General features: G+C 42.6%; 1 protein-coding gene across 3 annotated transcripts in view; it reads left to right on the forward strand.

The window, feature by feature from the left end:
• Positions 1 to 300: 300 nt before the first annotated feature.
• LOC107391616 (exocyst complex component 3-like protein 4) overlaps positions 301 to 27,638 on the forward strand; it is a 73,270-nt gene continuing 45,932 nt past the window's right edge. The window contains exons 1-2 of one of the 3 annotated variants that reach the window (XM_054742093.2): positions 301 to 436; positions 4,408 to 4,651. In XM_054742093.2, the coding sequence (XP_054598068.2) occupies positions 4,408 to 4,651 (244 nt within the window). In that variant the 5' untranslated portion in view covers positions 301 to 436. Of the gene's footprint in view, positions 437 to 3,030; positions 3,149 to 3,185; positions 3,211 to 4,407; positions 4,652 to 27,638 lie in introns of those variants that run through there. The other 2 variants (XM_070546945.1, XM_070546946.1) reach the window with 2 other exon arrangements.

Below are 27,638 nucleotides of genomic sequence, written 5' to 3' on the forward strand. Positions count from 1 at the left end.
CAGCGCCCCCTACGGACGTGCCGCCTCCTGCAAAGCCATGTTGCCACGATGCACCTACCAGTACGCGCGAAGTATGATCTTTATGAGAAAGCCTGTCGGCTGGCTTGACTGCAGTCTGCCATGTTCCACAGATAAACAACTTGAATGTCATCGCTCTCAGGTGGCAGACCTCCTTCCCGCATTTATATCGTTGTTGCTGTGGTTTAATCGTTTACCACAGAAACAGGAAGTTCCTCCGCTGTCACGTCCCCGTACCTTTTATTCGCTCAATGACCTTTTTTTCTCCTGCATGTGACAATGCCAACATGTCACACCGGGTTCTTACTTAGTTAGATCGGAAAGCGAAAGTTTATTTTTAGGCAGACGTGTTCTACCGGTCTACTCTCTTCCTTTAAACGACCCGAACGAGCTGGTCTACCTGCGATAGCCTCAACAGGTGAGTCCACTCCAGTTTCATTTGCTCACATACAGATGTCAGATTTTAGCGTTTAGACATGATAAAAAGTTCTTGGAGAAAGCGAGTCTCTGTGTGTTTTATCAGCTGTCCACAGTGGGCCGCTTCAGTATTAAAGCCAGGTAACCTCCTTAAGTCCTCACCTGTATTTGTTTTACTGAAGGAAAACTTTCAGAATGCAATCTTTTTAATTTCTGCTTGTTTTTAATGAAATTATATATATTTGTTTTTGAAACAACAGGAAAGTACTCTTGTCTTTATTTGGATAAGAAATCCCCCAAACACTCGTCTAAAAGTCTATGATGCAAACCAACAGCTGCATAACTTTAACTCAAATTTTAACCCTTGCTGTTGGGAGAAATCGTTATTTTACCCCAAGGGATTAATAAAATGTCTGTTAATCCTTGGAAAAATGTAATTTGTGCATTATTTGTAGCTATTTATAATAATAATGATAATAATTATTAATGTTATTATTTGTTCATATTATTATAATATTGCCGCTCTGCCAATTAATGGTGCGGAACGCTGAGGAACCATTTTAAAATAATTATTTCTGATTATAACCGGTCATTCCTGAGTTCTACATGCAGACTGCACATGAAAATAGTCTCCTACACCTACCTCCTGCAGTAGCTTCTGATAGAAAACAGACGGTGAAACTCTAGGATTAGAAAATCCTGACAGATCTATGTCACACTGTCACCAACATTCATGGGCTCACCCATCTTGTCTCACAATGGGAAAGGTTGTTGTTTTAGCTGGTAGAAGCTACCTGTTAGCATTAGCAACTCCACCACACAGCAGAACTCCTCGGGGATGGTGTTATGTCACAGAGCAGGTTATGTCAGTGCTAGAGGCCATGTTGCAGTTTTCCAATCCGAAGTGAGATGTCCAAATATCTGGAAATAAGTCTCCTAATTCCGACATGTAAATAATAACGATGGACTGGATCGATATAGAGCTTTTCTAAGCACTCAAAGCACGTTCCATTATTCACACATTCACCCAGCTATGTAACCACAGCTGCCCTGGGGCGGTCTGACAGAGGCAAGGCTACCATTTTGCATCATCAGCCCCTCTGACCGCCACCAATGCAGACAAGTTGGGGGAAGTGTCTTGCCCACGGACACAACAGCAGAATGCCCCTGGTGGAAGCTGGAATCAGTCCCACAATCTTCACGAGGCAACTGGGTCTACCTCCTGAGCTACTGCTGCCCCATGAAGCTCTTCCCTGATGTGGCCCTCTGCTAGTTCCTCAAACAAGCAGATCTGAGCTTTATTTATATATTTTTTGGTGCATCAGAGTATTGCACATGTACTGACGTTGGCGTGAAAAGGGGTTAGTGCCAGCAGCAGTTAAACTTTGGAGTTATACATGCTTGCTGCAGTAGGAATGAATGACCTACGAGAGCATTCTGTTTTACTTGATGTTTCAAGCTGCTGTTAAAAGAGCTGTCACAGTGGGTGGGAGGGGTTTGTTCAAGATGGAGGTCAGCTTCACGCACATCCTCCTTTCACACATCTCCTCAACAGAGTCTAATGGACAGCTCAGAACCGAGCTAGCTGTCTTAAAGAGCGAGTAACACCTAGATGAACGTATTGTGCTGATAACCTGTGTAGATGAGTGTCTAATAGTGCTGTACACACGTGTAATCACTATTTTGGCAGTTTAGTGCAACTTACTTTAAATTTAATATTTCAGCCCCAAACCGTAATTATAACCCCATCTTCAGGTTAAGCTCTGCTCCACAATGATTTAAAATCAGCCACAGCTGATCACTGTAGCCCTGCAGGGTGACATTGCACCGCTCTAGACTCCTGCTGAGTCTCGCCGCACCTCCACCTGGCTGGCTCAACCACTCACCTGACACGTATGACACGTTGGCGCTCGGAACCGCTCGCCTCCTTAAGAAAAACATCCTCCCCCCTTTATTCTAATGAAGGAGGTGAACAGGAAGTCCTCCTTCCTGCAGTCAGTTTCGGTGTCTGCTCTTCTCCTGAGCGGTGAGTCTGCTGCATGTGTGTGCTCACCTGCACACCTGTTAACCACATTTTTTTTCTGACTGAGCAACTCAGAGAGCGCACGTGGGGGGTTGAGGGGGGTTCTACCAATCATTTCCCCTGTGCTGCTCTCTTGGTCCTCCAAGCCAGTGTTTCCCAACGCTGGTCCCCAGGGACCACTGTCCTGTATGTTTCCCACGTTGCCCCTTCAAACATCAGTGTTTCCCTGCTGCCACACACCTGACTGAAATGAATGCGTGATTAACCGGTATCTGCACCACTTGATGTCCTCCTGAGGGGCCAGTGTAAATCAGGTGTGCTGAAGCAGACATGGAAAACGTTTAAGACGATGGACCTGAGGACCAGGGTTGGGAAACACTGCTCCAGGCAACGCCTTTTTCCCAGGTATTTTACTAACTGGAAGTTTGATTGCAATAAGTTTCCACCCATGCCTTGACTCCCACTTTAACTAATTATTTCAGTCTCTTCCTGTCTCGGTCAGAGCTGCCTGCACCCCAACAGACCACAACAGAGTGGATAACAGAGCCAACAACAGAGTGATAAAAGGATTTTAGCAGATGGGAATTAACTCCAAATGACCTCAGCCTCCTCAGGAAGTGGAGGCGGCTTTGGCCCTTCTTTTACAGAGCATCTGTGTTGTTGGTGAGGTGTAGAAGTTGCAGAGAAATGGTGAGAGCACCGGACCCTGTGGAGCTCCAGTACTGCACACAACCACATCAGACATACAGTTGGTGAGGTAGTTGATGTTTCATGCAGTCACATGTTTGTCCACTCCTGAACCTCTCATCTTCTCATCTTCTGCTGAAGTAGAGATGGTTGGTAAAACCACTTGAGACGTCGAAGATCATGGGTGTTTCTCAATGCCAAGGAACCTCGCCTTGAGGTCTCGGCCCCACCCCAGTTGCCTAGGAGATACGTCATCAGGAGCTGCCAAGACGTGCTCCAATGTTCATGTTCTACCAAGGCGTGTGTTCTCCGTTTGTTAGCCGTTTAGCTAGCTGAGCGAGGATACACGGGAGGTGTCTAGTTGCCTAGCCTTGGACAAAAATTACCCAGAATACACCGCAGTATTTTCATAAGGATGGCGGATCAGAAGCCGGCAACTACTTCGGGGACAATTTTCAAGTTTCAAAGTAAGTCAACTAATTAAATTTTTTTTTAAGATAAAAAGAAGTTATCTATGGTTGGTTAGTTGCTTAGTAGTTGCAGCTTCGGTGGCTATCGGGTAGTAACTCACTTATATATTTAATTTAATAAAAATATACACAATTTAAAAGTAAAAGACTTGTTATATATTTATATTGAAACTAATACGTATAAAATATAACGTTATCTCTCACGTCACTTGACGTTACGCGACCGTCATAGAAGCCGCGGTCACGTGATGCAAGTCTGCTCCATTTAACCATTTTCGTTGACCAAGGAAGGACAGTGTCCTTGCAAGCAAGGTGCCTGGCCTCGTAAGACATCGCCTCCCAAGTCCAGGCGCCTTGACATTGAGAAACACCACATGACTCACTCAGTGTGTTTTTGCATCTCGAGGTGAGTAAGCACCCGGTACCGCAGGCAGAACATGGCATCCTCCACCTCCATGTTATGTTTATATGCAAACTGCAGTTGTTCCGTCTCTAAGCTCACCACAGAGTCTCTCCATGTTTAAGTAGTAAAAAGAAAAAAGGCTTGTACAAGTGGGAAAGAGTTGAGAAACGAAGAAACTGCAGCTTTTAATTTCAGTTATGTCACATTGGAAGTCTGTCCTATCACAAGTGGACAGACTGGATCTGGTGTTATCTGTAAACAAAACTCCTTCCCCCGTCTCAGACAGTCACCACAAACTTACCCTCAGCACTGTTTCATGTGCTGACTTGAGTCAGGCTGACTTTCCTCTTTTCTTTTAGATTCTAACCTTTTTTTTCTCCTCTCATGAGATGATGGACAAGTCCAATGACAACCCAGATGAGGACAACGTGTCCCTCCAAAGCAACGAGAAGATGGCAAATGTTGCTGTGAAGGAGACTCTTGGTGTGCTACAGTCTCTTAGGAGGAGCTTTAGAAGACCTTCAGAAAAGGCTCCTCGATCTCCCAAGAGTAAAGAGTTCAAGGTCACAGCTGAAGCAGAAGCAGCAGGCAGCGAGTCAGACGCTTTCCTGTCTCAGCCGCCGCCATCGCCTGGTGAGTATCGCCAGTATCGACCGTTTCCCCGGTGCGCCTAGAAAAATATGTTGTAACACGTTTATTCAAATCACCTTCAAAATAGGTTATTTGTCCAGAATCCTTGAACGTCTGCTTCAACGTCTGTGTTGATTTTATATGATTTCACACCAGATTCTGCTTAAATTTCACCCACTGAAACACGTGTGGACAGCCTCGCTCACTCAAAACCTGCAAAGGTGACAGGGAGCAGCAGAACAAAGTAAACACTTTTCAATTTGAAACCCGTTTTACGTGATCCGTTGTAGGTTTTATTGAGATAATTGTGGAGCATCAGTGCAGAATGACAATGATGCTTGGATTTTTTTTCAGACAAAACCTTTCGGTTTCAGTTCCTCAGCAACCTTTTCTGAAAGGTGGTTGCTCTGATGTTTAGTGAAGAGCATAATTTGAATCTGTTGGATAAATTGTAGAAAAGAAAACTTTATATTGAGATATGATGGAACTTTCTTTGATCACCATAAATCATCATCATGAAAATACCATTTTGTACAATCTCATCTGATATTTCCAGGTTTTCTTGGTCTTTTAGCACATCTTATAGGAAAGTGAACCTCAACTGGTGGCCCGTGGGCCACATTCGGCCCATCCAGACCTTTCCAGCCAGCCCCCAGCCTTTTGGGCTCTGACACCTCCCGATTGGGGGACTTTGAAGTTTAGCAGCAAAATTAATGTCCCAAATAATAATCGTTTACGTTCTGCAAGCACAACTAAAACTACCAAAAAAACAAAACAAAAACAGTGTAGGTCGAAAATAAAACCATTTCAACATTCGTCTGGCCCTCACAGCGTCTGCTGGAACGCCGGTTCCGTCAAGCCCAGACAATTCCACAAAAGGGAAGAGAGGTGGAGCTGAGGGTGGGGCTGTAAGGCTGGGATCAACTGACGACACCCGATCGAACTAGCTACAAGCTAACCTGAAGCTAACCCAAAGCTAACGCGGAGGTGGGAGCTAAGCTAACGGAGGTAGAAACCTAGCTACAACCGGAGTTAACTGTGCACATCACCAGAGCTTCTGAGTCAGAGATACGCCGGGCTGACCGCTGGGTAAAACCGGGTGGAACACAGAGGTCTCCCGAAAGCTGCTGGAAGCCGGCATTCGCACAGCAGACATGAGCCGCGATCAGACAGAGATGCGCCGAGCTGCGGGGAGGGGAGAACCGGGTGGAAAACATCGGTCTCCCGAGAGCTCCACAAGCCGATAGTCGGAACCCAGCTCCACCAACATGTTATATTTCAACCCATTTTCTAAAGTGCATGTAACCGGATTACAGGATACAATAAGATAATTAAAAGAAAAAATAAACAAATGGGCCAATAATTAGGTTCGGGGAGAATTGGAGGTTGTTTAAGAATGACTGGAGTCACGGGTATAGCATGAAACGGTTTATATACTAAATTTTAATAATAATGGGAAGTATAACACATAAAGATAACACACAAAAACAGATGAAAACAATCGACAATAGTAAAATGCTCGGTATGAGATTTGATCATATGAGTCACAAGTCAGCCGGCGTCAAGTCAAATCCCCACGCTTGGGGTGAAAGTCAGAGTCCGGTGGTGCGATTTTTTCCTACCGCACCGTTGAGATTGTTCACAGAAGAGAGCAGTCTGCTCTTCAGTTACTTGAGATGTCCTGGTTCGTTCAGTGGTTAAGGCTCGCCATCTCCCTCGTCAGGAAGAAATCCAGTTCTCGTTCCAAGTGAGTGATCATAGGAGTCGGGATCAAACCCAAGGGAAAAAAAAAACCCAGCCTGTAAACAACAGGACTGTTAGCGAGTTGGCATCGACCCTTCTCGTCACATCACAGCATAAAGTCTTACAGACTTAAACAAATGCTTCACTCTATTGGCATAGCCAATCATGTTTGGGTTCACAGTTCAACTAACATAACATCAATTTGATTGTCTATTAAAATAATTCTCAGTAGCTCTGGAAATATAATTACATATGACAACAATTGTTCAGCTCAATAGGCTCAGTTAGATTCTATTACTCTACACTATTCAACAAGAAATACATTCATGACAACAAGGATACATTTAGTTGTGTTTCTATACAGCATTGTGACACCTTGTATATCTGTAACACAATAAATAAATAAATAAATAAATAAATAAATAAATAAATAAATAAAATGTTCTGTAACAAAATTCAACAAAATATAAATTCTGGTCCTTTGGTCCACCTTTGTAAAATAATTCCTCCCTAATCAGTTAGCTTTTATTTATTTTTATTTATCTATTTTTTTTTATTATTAAATGTTTGGTTAAGGGACGCATTGCTAATTCTATGGCGTTAGCTATAACGCCCCTGAGGACCTTGTACATCTAGGCCGTACCACCATTAACTGGCGGTTTGAGCCGTTAACTCCTGGGAATCCCATATGCCCTACCGCCGTTAACTGGCGGTTTGAGCCGTTAACTCCTATATGCCCTACCACCGTTAACTGGTAGTTTGAGATGTTAACTCCTGGGATCTAACGTCTAGCAGCCCACTGCTGTCACCTCGGTTGCTGTAATTAGCTTTTTGAATTTAATAATTTACTGAATTTAATCTCATTCACTCACCAACGCGCTCCAACGGTTCCCTCCTACAGAGGATTGGTTCACTCTGTCGTCTCCACACAAATCTATAAGAATGGAATTAATTTGATAAGCTATTTTAGTTTCCTTTTTTTTTTTAAGTTGCATCGTTAGCTTTTTCTCTTCTTTTTTCTTTACTCACCGCGTTGGTTCCAAGTTCCTAGCTCTTATTAGAAGGAGTCAAGTCCGCCTCTCCCTCTATCTATGCGGCACCCAAATCAGGGTTCTTCACGGCCTCGACCGTTGTTTTTTTTCTCTCTCTCTCTCTCTCTAACCGCTCAGTCTTTGCTTTCTGTATCTGCGTGCTGCACAGCCGTTTGTCTCTCCTCTCGCTCAGCTGCGTCGCACGGTTTTATTTCGCGGAGGCGGGACTTATTTCTCTCAGCCAATGAAATTTCAGATTCCCACCTGGACCAATAGTATACAGCTTTCCTCTTCTGTTTCTGTTAGGGATGTTCAAGATTCTTGTTTTAACCGATGTTTAATATTAAACTCGTTATTTTAGTTATTCACCCTTCCAATAATTCATTATGAAATTATCTATTAGTTAATTAGATATCTATTAATTAGTATTGTTAATTTCCTTAATTTATATTTTATATTTTATCTAAATTGAGGATGGATCATATTAGTAAGCCAATTAGTTAATACCTCATTAAGGTTCTAGCTTCTGGGTTACATCCTCCCCCATTAAATATCATGCACGTCCCTGTGCATTGTTTCTACGGGGTACACAACTTCTTGAGTAAGAGAGTCAATAAAAGCTTTATTAAGTCCTTGGAAAAGGGACCTAACTACGGTCACTAGTGGATTACCCAATTGAGAGTAAGTTAGTCTTTGAGGAGGCTGACTACTTCGTTCAGATCTCCTGACATACATCTCTGGTTGCACAGTATCATGCTCATCCGTTTCGGTTTGATTCTCAACTGAGACAGGACGAAGTGAGCTCTCTGTTTCCGACAGAGCTGATGAGCTATTCTCTAAGACTTTGGTCTTTTCAGATGTATGTGTCTGATCGTGTATGATGGGTTCAAAACTTACATCACGTTGCTGCGACTTTAGGACACCATCCAATTGAGGTAGGTTTGTGTTAGTTTCATCCCCCGTTTCTACGTCAGGTAAGTATACTTCGTTTTTTTTCGTTTTTTCAGGTAAGTATGTTGCTGCTTCTTTCACTCTTTCAGGTAAGAATGTCGCAGTTTCACTCATTCTGTCAGGTAAGAATGTTTCGGTGTTGATGCCTTTGTCAAGTAAGGACAATTCAGCATTTTCATTACCAGCTAAGGTTGGTTCCTTGCGATCCCCTGTGTGTAAGGATAGTGTGTTTTGTTGTTGAATATTATTTACCGGTCCTGAATCTGCTATGAGTTCCCTATTTGGCAAGGTGACCGCTATTTGATAGGATGGTCGGTTTAGCACTTGTGGAAGATCAGAGTAATAAAACTCATCTACCTCTTCGTCAAGTGGCTCATCTGTGTCAGGTTCTAAGGCTGAACTCTGTCTTGTATGAGGTCTGCTAGGTTTCGTAACGCGTTCTGTTTCATTTTCTAATGAAGAGAGAAAACCACAAGGCAGTAAAAGATCTCTGTGGAGTGTTCTGTTGGGTCCTTCTCCGTTCTCTGGTTTTACAGTGTATACTGGCAAGTTTTCCATCTGTTTGAGAACTATATACACTGTTTGCTCCCATTTGTCTGCTAATTTATGCTTTTCTCTTAAGCGAAGATTTCGGACTAAAACACGATCTCCCACACCTAGTGTGGACTCACGAATGTTTCTGTCGAACCGTTCTTTGTTCTTCCTCGCTGTTTTTTGAGAGTTTTTTATGACAATGTCATAACTCTGTTCCAGATGACTCTTCAGTTCTTTAACATACTGAGAATGAGTTATAGAGGGCTTGTTCAAATGCGGTAACCCAAAGGCAATATCTATAGGCAACCGAGGCTGCCTACCGAACATTAGCTCGTAGGGAGAGTATCCCGTCACGTCATTTTTTGTACAATTGTACGAGTGAGTAAGTGGTTTTACAAAATCGCGCCAGTGATGTTTCTCAGTGGCTTGTAAAGTTCCCAACATGCTGAGTAATGTACGATTGTACCGTTCAACGGGGTTGCCACGAGGGTGATAAGGGCTCGTTCTGACTTTACGGATACCAAGTAAAGAACAAAGTTCCTTGATTGTACGTGATTCGAAATCCCGTCCCTGATCACTATGAAGACGCTCAGGAAACCCGTAGTGGACTAAAAAATGTTCCCACAGGTTCTTCGCGACGGTGGTGGCTTTCTGATCTTTGGTTGGGATGGACACTGCATACTTTGTAAAATGGTCTGTAATCACTAAGACATCTTTAGTGTTCTTACTGTCTGGTTCTATGGAGAGAAAATCCATGCAAACTAACTCCATAGGTCTGGTGGTGGTAATACTCACCATTGGAGCAGATTTGTCAGGGAGGGCCTTCCGACGGATACATCTTTCGCAAGTTTTAACTTTGATTTCGATATCACTAGCCATTCTTGGCCAGTAAAAACGGGACCGAATGAGATCTGTCGTACGTTCAACCCCAAGATGCCCCATATCATCATGTAGGCTTTGCATGACTGTTGAACGTAATGAATCAGGCAAGACTAACTGCAATGATGTCTCTGGTCCTAATTGGCGTCTCCGGTACAGTAAATCATTTTGAAACTCAAACCGTTTCCACTCTCTCAAAAGGTTAAGAACCACCGGGGGTTCTGCAATAGTATCAGTTGGCGGTTTATTGTCAGTCATAAGCAGCTGAATGACTCGGCCAATGGTTGGATCTTTCCTCTGCAAGGAGACAAGGTCAGCATGGTTATACTTGGGCACAGCAAAGAAACTGTCACTATTGTCTTCCAACTGGAATAGGTCTGGAATGGCCGCTGCAGACATGGCAAGTGACTGAACTAAACCACAAGGAGAATCAGTCTCATCCAAGACCATGTGCTTTTGGCATGTTGCCTTCACTGCTTCGGCTTGAAGTTGAAGCTCGACTTCTTTGACAGAGGATAAAAGATGAGATCGGAACTCATCTAGTCGTTGGCATTCCTCAGTGAATTTTGAGTTGTCTTCAGGTTTATCATGCAGCCTCCTAGACAGGCCATCCGCGTCAACGTTCTGTGTACCTGCACGGTATCTGATGTCAAAATTATAGGTGGACAACGCAGCTAGCCAACGATAGCTCGTTGCATCGAGTTTTGCCGTTGTTAAGAGGTAAGTTAACGGATTATTATCAGTAATGACAGTGAATGTGTTCCCATACAAATAGTCATGAAACTTATCTGTTATGGCCCACTTTAAGGCTAGAAACTCCAACTTGTGCGCAGGGTACCTAGTTTCACTAGAGCTTAAACCGCGACTTGCATAAGCGATTACCTGTGTGACACCGTTTTGCACTTGGTATAGCGCTGCACCGAGTCCGGTCGTACTAGCATCTGTGTGTACTAGATATGGGAGTTTTGCGTCAGCGTAGCCAAGAACTGGCGAAGTGGTAAGTTTTTCAATAATAGTTTGAAAGGACTTCTCACAGTCTTGGCTCCAACGATTCCCAAAGGGTTCTTTGGGGTTCAAGTACTTTGATCTACATGGTGGTGTTTTAAAGTTTTTCCGTTTGGGTGGATAACCAGCCGTGAGAGATGTTAGTGGCTTGACAATATTTGAGTAATCTTTAACGAAGCGTCGGTAATAACCGGTAAATCCTAAGAAAGATTGGAGTTCCTTCAAAGTCTGAGGCTTCGGCCATGTTTTGAGTGCTTCCACCTTATCTGGATCGGTTTTTATGCCATCTCGAGATACTATATGTCCAAGATAACGCACAGATGTCTGGAAAAAACGACACTTATCTGGTGATAGCTTGAGTCCGTATTCTCTAAGCCGTTCAAGAACGTGAGAAAGTCTGGTTTCGTGTTCTTCCAAGGAGTTGGAAAAGACGATCAAGTCGTCTAGGAAAACTAACACTTCCTTCAGATTAATGTCCTTCATACACTTTTCCATAACCCGTTGGAAAGTGCTTGGAGCATTTGTTATTCCTTGTGGCATACGGTTAAATTCATAAAACCCAAACGGGCAAACAAAAGCAGTTTTAGGTTTATCCTTTTCACACATCTCTATTTGATAGTAACCTGACTTGAGGTCCATCACAGAAAACCACTGTGATCCAGCGAGAGCAGAAAAGGACTCCTCCAAGTTAGGCAGGGCATATGCGTCGCGAATGGTTTGCAGATTAAGCTTTCTATAGTCTATACATAGACGTACCTCACCATTCTTTTTCCGAACTACCACTATTGGTGAGGCAAATGGAGACTCCGACTCTCTTATTATACCGGTTTCCAAGAGGGCTTCCAAATGTTTTCTCACGGCTTCATAATCATGTGGATGGATCGGCCGAGATTTCTGTTTGAATGGGGTCTCGTCTTTTAAGTTGATGTGATGTCTTATCTGTTGTGTATGACCAAAATCAAGATCGTGGTGCGAAAACACATCGGAGTAAGTGTTAAGTTTGTTGGTGATCCTCCCTTTCCATTCTTCGGACAAGGGCGAAGTACCGAAGTCAAAACTGAGAGGAGGGTTTGAAGGTGAAGTCTGTTGCTGCGAACTACACGCTGCAAGTACTTTCTGATCACTTTTGTCAGGTTCTGGATATGGCATAACACGATCGGCTTTAACTAACTCAGCGATCACACAGTTAGTGGGTAATGTGATGTCATGGTTAGTTTCGTTTCTTAGTACAACAGGTACTTTGTATGGACCATGTGAAGGTAAGGAAATGAGGCAACAGTCTACAATTATACCCCCTGGTAGAGAACCATTGGTGGGTTGTTCAATGAGTGCATAAGGCTCATGCTTGTTTTGGCTGGGTTGCATAAACCCTTCTAGTAACAGTTTTTTATTTGCAGGGAGAACTTCTTGGGTTCTCCCTCGAAGCTTCACCACACCAACTCGTCCATCTTTGCTTTGTTTTTTTCTGACTGCTAAGGCTTTTAGCACGTGTTGGTACCCATAAGAGAGTGCCTTGGAATCAGGTAAGTTATTGGCAGACAATTGCTCATACAAAGGATCGAGTGTGTTTGTGCCAATGAGTAGTGGTGTATCAGAGTTTGAGCTTATATCCGGAACCACTAACGCAAGGGTAGGTAACTCAAGTCCAGACTGATCGAGCTCTTTTGGAAATGTGACACTTATCTCTATGTATCCTAAATAAGGAACTGCTTGACCGTTTGCGCCCTCGACTTCTAACAGATTACTGATGGGTTTAATTGAGAGGTCAGGTAAGTGTTCTTGGTAAAAAGAATTGGCAATGGTGGTTACCTGGGACCCTGAATCCAGTAAACAATTACATTCAACACTGTTAACTGAGACTGTAGCTGTGCATCGCCCACCCACTAATCTTTTGGGAAGTTTTGGCACTGAATGAGCATGAACTGGCTTGCAAAAAAGTCTCTCTGTCCTTTCCTTAGAGGGACTTGGTTCTACTTTAGCACCTATCTGTCCCACGATAGGAGCTTCTACCGGTTTAAAGGAGGAGACTGAGCAATTGGCTTTGACATCTCCCACTCGCGCTGCTTCTGTCTAAGAGCAAGTCTTTTAGTTGCAACTAGTGCTGGATTTGGCTCGTTGCTACAGCTAGAAGCTATGTGCCCATCTTCTCCGCACTTAAAACAGTATCCAGGCTTTGGTCTGGGCACCACTGCTGTTATCTGCTGAATCTGTTTGGGCTCATCTGGAATTTTAGTCCCCACACGGGGTTTTGACTCTTTTTGAGTTTTCTTTGCCTTTTTATCTGTGTTGTTAACCTTAAGCTGTGCAATTTGGCTCCTGAGCTCAGCGATTTGTTTGCGTAAGTCATCACAGTTATCATCTATTTCCAGTTCACAAGTGTTTTTACTCTGAGAGCATGTTGTTTGCACATTTGAATACACTCTAGTTCGTTGTGCCCCTAAGTGTTGTTTCATGCGTGCTGCTTTAGTAGCCTGTTTGTCTTCTTCAGTGCGCAGTTTGAGGAGAAGTGCTGTAAAATGAGGCGGGTTGTCTTTCTTTTGTTCGAGTTGCAGGTTTGAAATCAGCGAGCTGTCCCAACAGCCTCTGCAAAACTGCTTGAGCAGCTGCTGGTCGGCGTCACTGGAGGAAATTCCATTCCTCTGAATAACTAGGTTTAACAAGGTGTATAACCTCTGAAAGTAATCGGAAGGTTTTTCACCACTGTCCTGGTTTGTGTTTAAGAAGCGAGCAAAGAGCTCGTCGCCGTCTTCGACAGCTGCGTAAGCTGAATCGAGATGTTCAAGGTACGTTTCCGGGTCGGATTTTGGACTAAGAGCTTTAACGATGCTCGCTGCTGGGGCTGACAGACTCTCCACGATTCTTCGTACAATTTGGGACTTGGTGAGTGAAGGATCATTTATGCATAACACTACACTACTACGCCAAGTATCATAGTCAGTTTCAAAAGAAGGGTGTGGAACTCGCCCTGAGAACGGTTTTAGTCTGTATTGTGAAGTAGGCGGAGGGATAACCTCACTGCTTTTAACAATGTGTTCCACAATAACTCGCTGAACCTCAGGTGTGTTTAAAAGATTTGGTGGAATGCAAGGGTTTTGTTTTCCAGTCTCTGTAGGTGGACAATTGTCCTTTGAGTTGTTCATATAGTTAACTTCTGGTGTTAAAGGCAGGGAATATGTAACTTGGTCACTATGGAGCATTGGCTCTGGTTCAGTGACTGGTTCAGATGCATGGGTATCCCTTCCTAAAGATTCCCCAATTTTTGCCAGTTCCTCCATTAGAAGGTCTTTAAATGATTGATTGCTACGCGCAGCTATGTCCCTGAGCTCTGACAGATAGGCATCAGTGGCAGATGTGCTAGTTTCTAGACTGTACGCTCTGGCTAGGTCTTGAATATGGAAGAAAACATCTGGGTTCCTAGTACAAGGTTTGTCATAGGGTAAACATTGTTTCTTTAATTCCTTAACAGTGGCTTCATGTTGAAACTCCACAATAATCTGATCACAGTTTGGTAACTTAATGCGCCTGTTAACTGGTCCGAATCCTTCCATAAACCCAAAGACTTCGTTATCAAGGTCTGTATCAGTTAACCCACTGATTAAAACAGCATTTGAAACTTTGACCTTTTCTGTTTTCACAACTTCCATTTTAAAACACTCAAAAGTACCAATAATGCCAAAATGGCAAACCACTGTGACCTCCAGGCACTCTTATGATGTCAGTCAATGGTTAGCTAAGGTAACAACTCTACAATTCTCCTGGCTGGCTCGCCAAGTTTTATGTAACCGGATTACAGGATACAATAAGATAATTAAAAGAAAAAATAAACAAATGGGCCAATAATTAGGTTCGGGGAGAATTGGAGGTTGTTTAAGAATGACTGGAGTCACGGGTATAGCATGAAACGGTTTATATACTAAATTTTAATAATAATGGGAAGTATAACACATAAAGATAACACACAAAAACAGATGAAAACAATCGACAATAGTAAAATGCTCGGTATGAGATTTGATCATATGAGTCACAAGTCAGCCGGCGTCAAGTCAAATCCCCACGCTTGGGGTGAAAGTCAGAGTCCGGTGGTGCGATTTTTTCCTACCGCACCGTTGAGATTGTTCACAGAAGAGAGCAGTCTGCTCTTCAGTTACTTGAGATGTCCTGGTTCGTTCAGTGGTTAAGGCTCGCCATCTCCCTCGTCAGGAAGAAATCCAGTTCTCGTTCCAAGTGAGTGATCATAGGAGTCGGGATCAAACCCAAGGGAAAAAAAAAACCCAGCCTGTAAACAACAGGACTGTTAGCGAGTTGGCATCGACCCTTCTCGTCACATCACAGCATAAAGTCTTACAGACTTAAACAAATGCTTCACTCTATTGGCATAGCCAATCATGTTTGGGTTCACAGTTCAACTAACATAACATCAATTTGATTGTCTATTAAAATAATTCTCAGTAGCTCTGGAAATATAATTACATATGACAACAATTGTTCAGCTCAATAGGCTCAGTTAGATTCTATTACTCTACACTATTCAACAAGAAATACATTCATGACAACAAGGATACATTTAGTTGTGTTTCTATACAGCATTGTGACACCTTGTATATCTGTAACACAATAAATAAATAAATAAATAAATAAATAAATAAATAAAATGTTCTATAACAAAATTCAACAAAATATAAATTCTGGTCCTTTGGTCCACCTTTGTAAAATAATTCCTCCCTAATCAGTTAGCTTTTATTTATTTTTATTTATCTATTTTTTTTTATTATTAAATGTTTGGTTAAGGGACGCATTGCTAATTCTATGGCGTTAGCTATAACGCCCCTGAGGACCTTGTACATCTAGGCCGTACCACCATTAACTGGCGGTTTGAGCCGTTAACTCCTGGGAATCCCATATGCCCTACCGCCGTTAACTGGCGGTTTGAGCCGTTAACTCCTATATGCCCTACCACCGTTAACTGGTAGTTTGAGATGTTAACTCCTGGGATCTAACGTCTAGCAGCCCACTGCTGTCACCTCGGTTGCTGTAATTAGCTTTTTGAATTTAATAATTTACTGAATTTAATCTCATTCACTCACCAACGCGCTCCAACGGTTCCCTCCTACAGAGGATTGGTTCACTCTGTCGTCTCCACACAAATCTATAAGAATGGAATTAATTTGATAAGCTATTTTAGTTTCCTTTTTTTTTTTAAGTTGCATCGTTAGCTTTTTCTCTTCTTTTTTCTTTACTCACCGCGTTGGTTCCAAGTTCCTAGCTCTTATTAGAAGGAGTCAAGTCCGCCTCTCCCTCTATCTATGCGGCACCCAAATCAGGGTTCTTCACGGCCTCGACCGTTGTTTTTTTTCTCTCTCTCTCTCTCTCTAACCGCTCAGTCTTTGCTTTCTGTATCTGCGTGCTGCACAGCCGTTTGTCTCTCCTCTCGCTCAGCTGCGTCGCACGGTTTTATTTCGCGGAGGCGGGACTTATTTCTCTCAGCCAATGAAATTTCAGATTCCCACCTGGACCAATAGTATACAGCTTTCCTCTTCTGTTTCTGTTAGGGATGTTCAAGATTCTTGTTTTAACCGATGTTTAATATTAAACTCGTTATTTTAGTTATTCACCCTTCCAATAATTCATTATGAAATTATCTATTAGTTAATTAGATATCTATTAATTAGTATTGTTAATTTCCTTAATTTATATTTTATATTTTATCTAAATTGAGGATGGATCATATTAGTAAGCCAATTAGTTAATACCTCATTAAGGTTCTAGCTTCTGGGTTACATCCTCCCCCATTAAATATCATGCACGTCCCTGTGCATTGTTTCTACGGGGTACACAACTTCTTGAGTAAGAGAGTCAATAAAAGCTTTATTAAGTCCTTGGAAAAGGGACCTAACTACGGTCACTAGTGGATTACCCAATTGAGAGTAAGTTAGTCTTTGAGGAGGCTGACTACTTCGTTCAGATCTCCTGACATACATCTCTGGTTGCACAGTATCATGCTCATCCGTTTCGGTTTGATTCTCAACTGAGACAGGACGAAGTGAGCTCTCTGTTTCCGACAGAGCTGATGAGCTATTCTCTAAGACTTTGGTCTTTTCAGATGTATGTGTCTGATCGTGTATGATGGGTTCAAAACTTACATCACGTTGCTGCGACTTTAGGACACCATCCAATTGAGGTAGGTTTGTGTTAGTTTCATCCCCCGTTTCTACGTCAGGTAAGTATACTTCGTTTTTTTTCGTTTTTTCAGGTAAGTATGTTGCTGCTTCTTTCACTCTTTCAGGTAAGAATGTCGCAGTTTCACTCATTCTGTCAGGTAAGAATGTTTCGGTGTTGATGCCTTTGTCAAGTAAGGACAATTCAGCATTTTCATTACCAGCTAAGGTTGGTTCCTTGCGATCCCCTGTGTGTAAGGATAGTGTGTTTTGTTGTTGAATATTATTTACCGGTCCTGAATCTGCTATGAGTTCCCTATTTGGCAAGGTGACCGCTATTTGATAGGATGGTCGGTTTAGCACTTGTGGAAGATCAGAGTAATAAAACTCATCTACCTCTTCGTCAAGTGGCTCATCTGTGTCAGGTTCTAAGGCTGAACTCTGTCTTGTATGAGGTCTGCTAGGTTTCGTAACGCGTTCTGTTTCATTTTCTAATGAAGAGAGAAAACCACAAGGCAGTAAAAGATCTCTGTGGAGTGTTCTGTTGGGTCCTTCTCCGTTCTCTGGTTTTACAGTGTATACTGGCAAGTTTTCCATCTGTTTGAGAACTATATACACTGTTTGCTCCCATTTGTCTGCTAATTTATGCTTTTCTCTTAAGCGAAGATTTCGGACTAAAACACGATCTCCCACACCTAGTGTGGACTCACGAATGTTTCTGTCGAACCGTTCTTTGTTCTTCCTCGCTGTTTTTTGAGAGTTTTTTATGACAATGTCATAACTCTGTTCCAGATGACTCTTCAGTTCTTTAACATACTGAGAATGAGTTATAGAGGGCTTGTTCAAATGCGGTAACCCAAAGGCAATATCTATAGGCAACCGAGGCTGCCTACCGAACATTAGCTCGTAGGGAGAGTATCCCGTCACGTCATTTTTTGTACAATTGTACGAGTGAGTAAGTGGTTTTACAAAATCGCGCCAGTGATGTTTCTCAGTGGCTTGTAAAGTTCCCAACATGCTGAGTAATGTACGATTGTACCGTTCAACGGGGTTGCCACGAGGGTGATAAGGGCTCGTTCTGACTTTACGGATACCAAGTAAAGAACAAAGTTCCTTGATTGTACGTGATTCGAAATCCCGTCCCTGATCACTATGAAGACGCTCAGGAAACCCGTAGTGGACTAAAAAATGTTCCCACAGGTTCTTCGCGACGGTGGTGGCTTTCTGATCTTTGGTTGGGATGGACACTGCATACTTTGTAAAATGGTCTGTAATCACTAAGACATCTTTAGTGTTCTTACTGTCTGGTTCTATGGAGAGAAAATCCATGCAAACTAACTCCATAGGTCTGGTGGTGGTAATACTCACCATTGGAGCAGATTTGTCAGGGAGGGCCTTCCGACGGATACATCTTTCGCAAGTTTTAACTTTGATTTCGATATCACTAGCCATTCTTGGCCAGTAAAAACGGGACCGAATGAGATCTGTCGTACGTTCAACCCCAAGATGCCCCATATCATCATGTAGGCTTTGCATGACTGTTGAACGTAATGAATCAGGCAAGACTAACTGCAATGATGTCTCTGGTCCTAATTGGCGTCTCCGGTACAGTAAATCATTTTGAAACTCAAACCGTTTCCACTCTCTCAAAAGGTTAAGAACCACCGGGGGTTCTGCAATAGTATCAGTTGGCGGTTTATTGTCAGTCATAAGCAGCTGAATGACTCGGCCAATGGTTGGATCTTTCCTCTGCAAGGAGACAAGGTCAGCATGGTTATACTTGGGCACAGCAAAGAAACTGTCACTATTGTCTTCCAACTGGAATAGGTCTGGAATGGCCGCTGCAGACATGGCAAGTGACTGAACTAAACCACAAGGAGAATCAGTCTCATCCAAGACCATGTGCTTTTGGCATGTTGCCTTCACTGCTTCGGCTTGAAGTTGAAGCTCGACTTCTTTGACAGAGGATAAAAGATGAGATCGGAACTCATCTAGTCGTTGGCATTCCTCAGTGAATTTTGAGTTGTCTTCAGGTTTATCATGCAGCCTCCTAGACAGGCCATCCGCGTCAACGTTCTGTGTACCTGCACGGTATCTGATGTCAAAATTATAGGTGGACAACGCAGCTAGCCAACGATAGCTCGTTGCATCGAGTTTTGCCGTTGTTAAGAGGTAAGTTAACGGATTATTATCAGTAATGACAGTGAATGTGTTCCCATACAAATAGTCATGAAACTTATCTGTTATGGCCCACTTTAAGGCTAGAAACTCCAACTTGTGCGCAGGGTACCTAGTTTCACTAGAGCTTAAACCGCGACTTGCATAAGCGATTACCTGTGTGACACCGTTTTGCACTTGGTATAGCGCTGCACCGAGTCCGGTCGTACTAGCATCTGTGTGTACTAGATATGGGAGTTTTGCGTCAGCGTAGCCAAGAACTGGCGAAGTGGTAAGTTTTTCAATAATAGTTTGAAAGGACTTCTCACAGTCTTGGCTCCAACGATTCCCAAAGGGTTCTTTGGGGTTCAAGTACTTTGATCTACATGGTGGTGTTTTAAAGTTTTTCCGTTTGGGTGGATAACCAGCCGTGAGAGATGTTAGTGGCTTGACAATATTTGAGTAATCTTTAACGAAGCGTCGGTAATAACCGGTAAATCCTAAGAAAGATTGGAGTTCCTTCAAAGTCTGAGGCTTCGGCCATGTTTTGAGTGCTTCCACCTTATCTGGATCGGTTTTTATGCCATCTCGAGATACTATATGTCCAAGATAACGCACAGATGTCTGGAAAAAACGACACTTATCTGGTGATAGCTTGAGTCCGTATTCTCTAAGCCGTTCAAGAACGTGAGAAAGTCTGGTTTCGTGTTCTTCCAAGGAGTTGGAAAAGACGATCAAGTCGTCTAGGAAAACTAACACTTCCTTCAGATTAATGTCCTTCATACACTTTTCCATAACCCGTTGGAAAGTGCTTGGAGCATTTGTTATTCCTTGTGGCATACGGTTAAATTCATAAAACCCAAACGGGCAAACAAAAGCAGTTTTAGGTTTATCCTTTTCACACATCTCTATTTGATAGTAACCTGACTTGAGGTCCATCACAGAAAACCACTGTGATCCAGCGAGAGCAGAAAAGGACTCCTCCAAGTTAGGCAGGGCATATGCGTCGCGAATGGTTTGCAGATTAAGCTTTCTATAGTCTATACATAGACGTACCTCACCATTCTTTTTCCGAACTACCACTATTGGTGAGGCAAATGGAGACTCCGACTCTCTTATTATACCGGTTTCCAAGAGGGCTTCCAAATGTTTTCTCACGGCTTCATAATCATGTGGATGGATCGGCCGAGATTTCTGTTTGAATGGGGTCTCGTCTTTTAAGTTGATGTGATGTCTTATCTGTTGTGTATGACCAAAATCAAGATCGTGGTGCGAAAACACATCGGAGTAAGTGTTAAGTTTGTTGGTGATCCTCCCTTTCCATTCTTCGGACAAGGGCGAAGTACCGAAGTCAAAACTGAGAGGAGGGTTTGAAGGTGAAGTCTGTTGCTGCGAACTACACGCTGCAAGTACTTTCTGATCACTTTTGTCAGGTTCTGGATATGGCATAACACGATCGGCTTTAACTAACTCAGCGATCACACAGTTAGTGGGTAATGTGATGTCATGGTTAGTTTCGTTTCTTAGTACAACAGGTACTTTGTATGGACCATGTGAAGGTAAGGAAATGAGGCAACAGTCTACAATTATACCCCCTGGTAGAGAACCATTGGTGGGTTGTTCAATGAGTGCATAAGGCTCATGCTTGTTTTGGCTGGGTTGCATAAACCCTTCTAGTAACAGTTTTTTATTTGCAGGGAGAACTTCTTGGGTTCTCCCTCGAAGCTTCACCACACCAACTCGTCCATCTTTGCTTTGTTTTTTTCTGACTGCTAAGGCTTTTAGCACGTGTTGGTACCCATAAGAGAGTGCCTTGGAATCAGGTAAGTTATTGGCAGACAATTGCTCATACAAAGGATCGAGTGTGTTTGTGCCAATGAGTAGTGGTGTATCAGAGTTTGAGCTTATATCCGGAACCACTAACGCAAGGGTAGGTAACTCAAGTCCAGACTGATCGAGCTCTTTTGGAAATGTGACACTTATCTCTATGTATCCTAAATAAGGAACTGCTTGACCGTTTGCGCCCTCGACTTCTAACAGATTACTGATGGGTTTAATTGAGAGGTCAGGTAAGTGTTCTTGGTAAAAAGAATTGGCAATGGTGGTTACCTGGGACCCTGAATCCAGTAAACAATTACATTCAACACTGTTAACTGAGACTGTAGCTGTGCATCGCCCACCCACTAATCTTTTGGGAAGTTTTGGCACTGAATGAGCATGAACTGGCTTGCAAAAAAGTCTCTCTGTCCTTTCCTTAGAGGGACTTGGTTCTACTTTAGCACCTATCTGTCCCACGATAGGAGCTTCTACCGGTTTAAAGGAGGAGACTGAGCAATTGGCTTTGACATCTCCCACTCGCGCTGCTTCTGTCTAAGAGCAAGTCTTTTAGTTGCAACTAGTGCTGGATTTGGCTCGTTGCTACAGCTAGAAGCTATGTGCCCATCTTCTCCGCACTTAAAACAGTATCCAGGCTTTGGTCTGGGCACCACTGCTGTTATCTGCTGAATCTGTTTGGGCTCATCTGGAATTTTAGTCCCCACACGGGGTTTTGACTCTTTTTGAGTTTTCTTTGCCTTTTTATCTGTGTTGTTAACCTTAAGCTGTGCAATTTGGCTCCTGAGCTCAGCGATTTGTTTGCGTAAGTCATCACAGTTATCATCTATTTCCAGTTCACAAGTGTTTTTACTCTGAGAGCATGTTGTTTGCACATTTGAATACACTCTAGTTCGTTGTGCCCCTAAGTGTTGTTTCATGCGTGCTGCTTTAGTAGCCTGTTTGTCTTCTTCAGTGCGCAGTTTGAGGAGAAGTGCTGTAAAATGAGGCGGGTTGTCTTTCTTTTGTTCGAGTTGCAGGTTTGAAATCAGCGAGCTGTCCCAACAGCCTCTGCAAAACTGCTTGAGCAGCTGCTGGTCGGCGTCACTGGAGGAAATTCCATTCCTCTGAATAACTAGGTTTAACAAGGTGTATAACCTCTGAAAGTAATCGGAAGGTTTTTCACCACTGTCCTGGTTTGTGTTTAAGAAGCGAGCAAAGAGCTCGTCGCCGTCTTCGACAGCTGCGTAAGCTGAATCGAGATGTTCAAGGTACGTTTCCGGGTCGGATTTTGGACTAAGAGCTTTAACGATGCTCGCTGCTGGGGCTGACAGACTCTCCACGATTCTTCGTACAATTTGGGACTTGGTGAGTGAAGGATCATTTATGCATAACACTACACTACTACGCCAAGTATCATAGTCAGTTTCAAAAGAAGGGTGTGGAACTCGCCCTGAGAACGGTTTTAGTCTGTATTGTGAAGTAGGCGGAGGGATAACCTCACTGCTTTTAACAATGTGTTCCACAATAACTCGCTGAACCTCAGGTGTGTTTAAAAGATTTGGTGGAATGCAAGGGTTTTGTTTTCCAGTCTCTGTAGGTGGACAATTGTCCTTTGAGTTGTTCATATAGTTAACTTCTGGTGTTAAAGGCAGGGAATATGTAACTTGGTCACTATGGAGCATTGGCTCTGGTTCAGTGACTGGTTCAGATGCATGGGTATCCCTTCCTAAAGATTCCCCAATTTTTGCCAGTTCCTCCATTAGAAGGTCTTTAAATGATTGATTGCTACGCGCAGCTATGTCCCTGAGCTCTGACAGATAGGCATCAGTGGCAGATGTGCTAGTTTCTAGACTGTACGCTCTGGCTAGGTCTTGAATATGGAAGAAAACATCTGGGTTCCTAGTACAAGGTTTGTCATAGGGTAAACATTGTTTCTTTAATTCCTTAACAGTGGCTTCATGTTGAAACTCCACAATAATCTGATCACAGTTTGGTAACTTAATGCGCCTGTTAACTGGTCCGAATCCTTCCATAAACCCAAAGACTTCGTTATCAAGGTCTGTATCAGTTAACCCACTGATTAAAACAGCATTTGAAACTTTGACCTTTTCTGTTTTCACAACTTCCATTTTAAAACACTCAAAAGTACCAATAATGCCAAAATGGCAAACCACTGTGACCTCCAGGCACTCTTATGATGTCAGTCAATGGTTAGCTAAGGTAACAACTCTACAATTCTCCTGGCTGGCTCGCCAAGTTTTATGTAACCGGATTACAGGATACAATAAGATAATTAAAAGAAAAAATAAACAAATGGGCCAATAATTAGGTTCGGGGAGAATTGGAGGTTGTTTAAGAATGACTGGAGTCACGGGTATAGCATGAAACGGTTTATATACTAAATTTTAATAATAATGGGAAGTATAACACATAAAGATAACACACAAAAACAGATGAAAACAATCGACAATAGTAAAATGCTCGGTATGAGATTTGATCATATGAGTCACAAGTCAGCCGGCGTCAAGTCAAATCCCCACGCTTGGGGTGAAAGTCAGAGTCCGGTGGTGCGATTTTTTCCTACCGCACCGTTGAGATTGTTCACAGAAGAGAGCAGTCTGCTCTTCAGTTACTTGAGATGTCCTGGTTCGTTCAGTGGTTAAGGCTCGCCATCTCCCTCGTCAGGAAGAAATCCAGTTCTCGTTCCAAGTGAGTGATCATAGGAGTCGGGATCAAACCCAAGGGAAAAAAAAAACCCAGCCTGTAAACAACAGGACTGTTAGCGAGTTGGCATCGACCCTTCTCGTCACATCACAGCATAAAGTCTTACAGACTTAAACAAATGCTTCACTCTATTGGCATAGCCAATCATGTTTGGGTTCACAGTTCAACTAACATAACATCAATTTGATTGTCTATTAAAATAATTCTCAGTAGCTCTGGAAATATAATTACATATGACAACAATTGTTCAGCTCAATAGGCTCAGTTAGATTCTATTACTCTACACTATTCAACAAGAAATACATTCATGACAACAAGGATACATTTAGTTGTGTTTCTATACAGCATTGTGACACCTTGTATATCTGTAACACAATAAATAAATAAATAAATAAATAAATAAATAAATAAATAAATAAATAAAATGTTCTGTAACAAAATTCAACAAAATATAAATTCTGGTCCTTTGGTCCACCTTTGTAAAATAATTCCTCCCTAATCAGTTAGCTTTTATTTATTTTTATTTATCTATTTTTTTTTATTATTAAATGTTTGGTTAAGGGACGCATTGCTAATTCTATGGCGTTAGCTATAACGCCCCTGAGGACCTTGTACATCTAGGCCGTACCACCATTAACTGGCGGTTTGAGCCGTTAACTCCTGGGAATCCCATATGCCCTACCGCCGTTAACTGGCGGTTTGAGCCGTTAACTCCTATATGCCCTACCACCGTTAACTGGTAGTTTGAGATGTTAACTCCTGGGATCTAACGTCTAGCAGCCCACTGCTGTCACCTCGGTTGCTGTAATTAGCTTTTTGAATTTAATAATTTACTGAATTTAATCTCATTCACTCACCAACGCGCTCCAACGGTTCCCTCCTACAGAGGATTGGTTCACTCTGTCGTCTCCACACAAATCTATAAGAATGGAATTAATTTGATAAGCTATTTTAGTTTCCTTTTTTTTTTTAAGTTGCATCGTTAGCTTTTTCTCTTCTTTTTTCTTTACTCACCGCGTTGGTTCCAAGTTCCTAGCTCTTATTAGAAGGAGTCAAGTCCGCCTCTCCCTCTATCTATGCGGCACCCAAATCAGGGTTCTTCACGGCCTCGACCGTTGTTTTTTTTCTCTCTCTCTCTCTCTCTAACCGCTCAGTCTTTGCTTTCTGTATCTGCGTGCTGCACAGCCGTTTGTCTCTCCTCTCGCTCAGCTGCGTCGCACGGTTTTATTTCGCGGAGGCGGGACTTATTTCTCTCAGCCAATGAAATTTCAGATTCCCACCTGGACCAATAGTATACAGCTTTCCTCTTCTGTTTCTGTTAGGGATGTTCAAGATTCTTGTTTTAACCGATGTTTAATATTAAACTCGTTATTTTAGTTATTCACCCTTCCAATAATTCATTATGAAATTATCTATTAGTTAATTAGATATCTATTAATTAGTATTGTTAATTTCCTTAATTTATATTTTATATTTTATCTAAATTGAGGATGGATCATATTAGTAAGCCAATTAGTTAATACCTCATTAAGGTTCTAGCTTCTGGGTTACATCCTCCCCCATTAAATATCATGCACGTCCCTGTGCATTGTTTCTACGGGGTACACAACTTCTTGAGTAAGAGAGTCAATAAAAGCTTTATTAAGTCCTTGGAAAAGGGACCTAACTACGGTCACTAGTGGATTACCCAATTGAGAGTAAGTTAGTCTTTGAGGAGGCTGACTACTTCGTTCAGATCTCCTGACATACATCTCTGGTTGCACAGTATCATGCTCATCCGTTTCGGTTTGATTCTCAACTGAGACAGGACGAAGTGAGCTCTCTGTTTCCGACAGAGCTGATGAGCTATTCTCTAAGACTTTGGTCTTTTCAGATGTATGTGTCTGATCGTGTATGATGGGTTCAAAACTTACATCACGTTGCTGCGACTTTAGGACACCATCCAATTGAGGTAGGTTTGTGTTAGTTTCATCCCCCGTTTCTACGTCAGGTAAGTATACTTCGTTTTTTTTCGTTTTTTCAGGTAAGTATGTTGCTGCTTCTTTCACTCTTTCAGGTAAGAATGTCGCAGTTTCACTCATTCTGTCAGGTAAGAATGTTTCGGTGTTGATGCCTTTGTCAAGTAAGGACAATTCAGCATTTTCATTACCAGCTAAGGTTGGTTCCTTGCGATCCCCTGTGTGTAAGGATAGTGTGTTTTGTTGTTGAATATTATTTACCGGTCCTGAATCTGCTATGAGTTCCCTATTTGGCAAGGTGACCGCTATTTGATAGGATGGTCGGTTTAGCACTTGTGGAAGATCAGAGTAATAAAACTCATCTACCTCTTCGTCAAGTGGCTCATCTGTGTCAGGTTCTAAGGCTGAACTCTGTCTTGTATGAGGTCTGCTAGGTTTCGTAACGCGTTCTGTTTCATTTTCTAATGAAGAGAGAAAACCACAAGGCAGTAAAAGATCTCTGTGGAGTGTTCTGTTGGGTCCTTCTCCGTTCTCTGGTTTTACAGTGTATACTGGCAAGTTTTCCATCTGTTTGAGAACTATATACACTGTTTGCTCCCATTTGTCTGCTAATTTATGCTTTTCTCTTAAGCGAAGATTTCGGACTAAAACACGATCTCCCACACCTAGTGTGGACTCACGAATGTTTCTGTCGAACCGTTCTTTGTTCTTCCTCGCTGTTTTTTGAGAGTTTTTTATGACAATGTCATAACTCTGTTCCAGATGACTCTTCAGTTCTTTAACATACTGAGAATGAGTTATAGAGGGCTTGTTCAAATGCGGTAACCCAAAGGCAATATCTATAGGCAACCGAGGCTGCCTACCGAACATTAGCTCGTAGGGAGAGTATCCCGTCACGTCATTTTTTGTACAATTGTACGAGTGAGTAAGTGGTTTTACAAAATCGCGCCAGTGATGTTTCTCAGTGGCTTGTAAAGTTCCCAACATGCTGAGTAATGTACGATTGTACCGTTCAACGGGGTTGCCACGAGGGTGATAAGGGCTCGTTCTGACTTTACGGATACCAAGTAAAGAACAAAGTTCCTTGATTGTACGTGATTCGAAATCCCGTCCCTGATCACTATGAAGACGCTCAGGAAACCCGTAGTGGACTAAAAAATGTTCCCACAGGTTCTTCGCGACGGTGGTGGCTTTCTGATCTTTGGTTGGGATGGACACTGCATACTTTGTAAAATGGTCTGTAATCACTAAGACATCTTTAGTGTTCTTACTGTCTGGTTCTATGGAGAGAAAATCCATGCAAACTAACTCCATAGGTCTGGTGGTGGTAATACTCACCATTGGAGCAGATTTGTCAGGGAGGGCCTTCCGACGGATACATCTTTCGCAAGTTTTAACTTTGATTTCGATATCACTAGCCATTCTTGGCCAGTAAAAACGGGACCGAATGAGATCTGTCGTACGTTCAACCCCAAGATGCCCCATATCATCATGTAGGCTTTGCATGACTGTTGAACGTAATGAATCAGGCAAGACTAACTGCAATGATGTCTCTGGTCCTAATTGGCGTCTCCGGTACAGTAAATCATTTTGAAACTCAAACCGTTTCCACTCTCTCAAAAGGTTAAGAACCACCGGGGGTTCTGCAATAGTATCAGTTGGCGGTTTATTGTCAGTCATAAGCAGCTGAATGACTCGGCCAATGGTTGGATCTTTCCTCTGCAAGGAGACAAGGTCAGCATGGTTATACTTGGGCACAGCAAAGAAACTGTCACTATTGTCTTCCAACTGGAATAGGTCTGGAATGGCCGCTGCAGACATGGCAAGTGACTGAACTAAACCACAAGGAGAATCAGTCTCATCCAAGACCATGTGCTTTTGGCATGTTGCCTTCACTGCTTCGGCTTGAAGTTGAAGCTCGACTTCTTTGACAGAGGATAAAAGATGAGATCGGAACTCATCTAGTCGTTGGCATTCCTCAGTGAATTTTGAGTTGTCTTCAGGTTTATCATGCAGCCTCCTAGACAGGCCATCCGCG

The sequence above is a fragment of the Nothobranchius furzeri genome, chromosome 18 (genome assembly GCF_043380555.1).
Source record: "Nothobranchius furzeri strain GRZ-AD chromosome 18, NfurGRZ-RIMD1, whole genome shotgun sequence".
Lineage (NCBI taxonomy): Eukaryota > Metazoa > Chordata > Actinopteri > Cyprinodontiformes > Nothobranchiidae > Nothobranchius > Nothobranchius furzeri.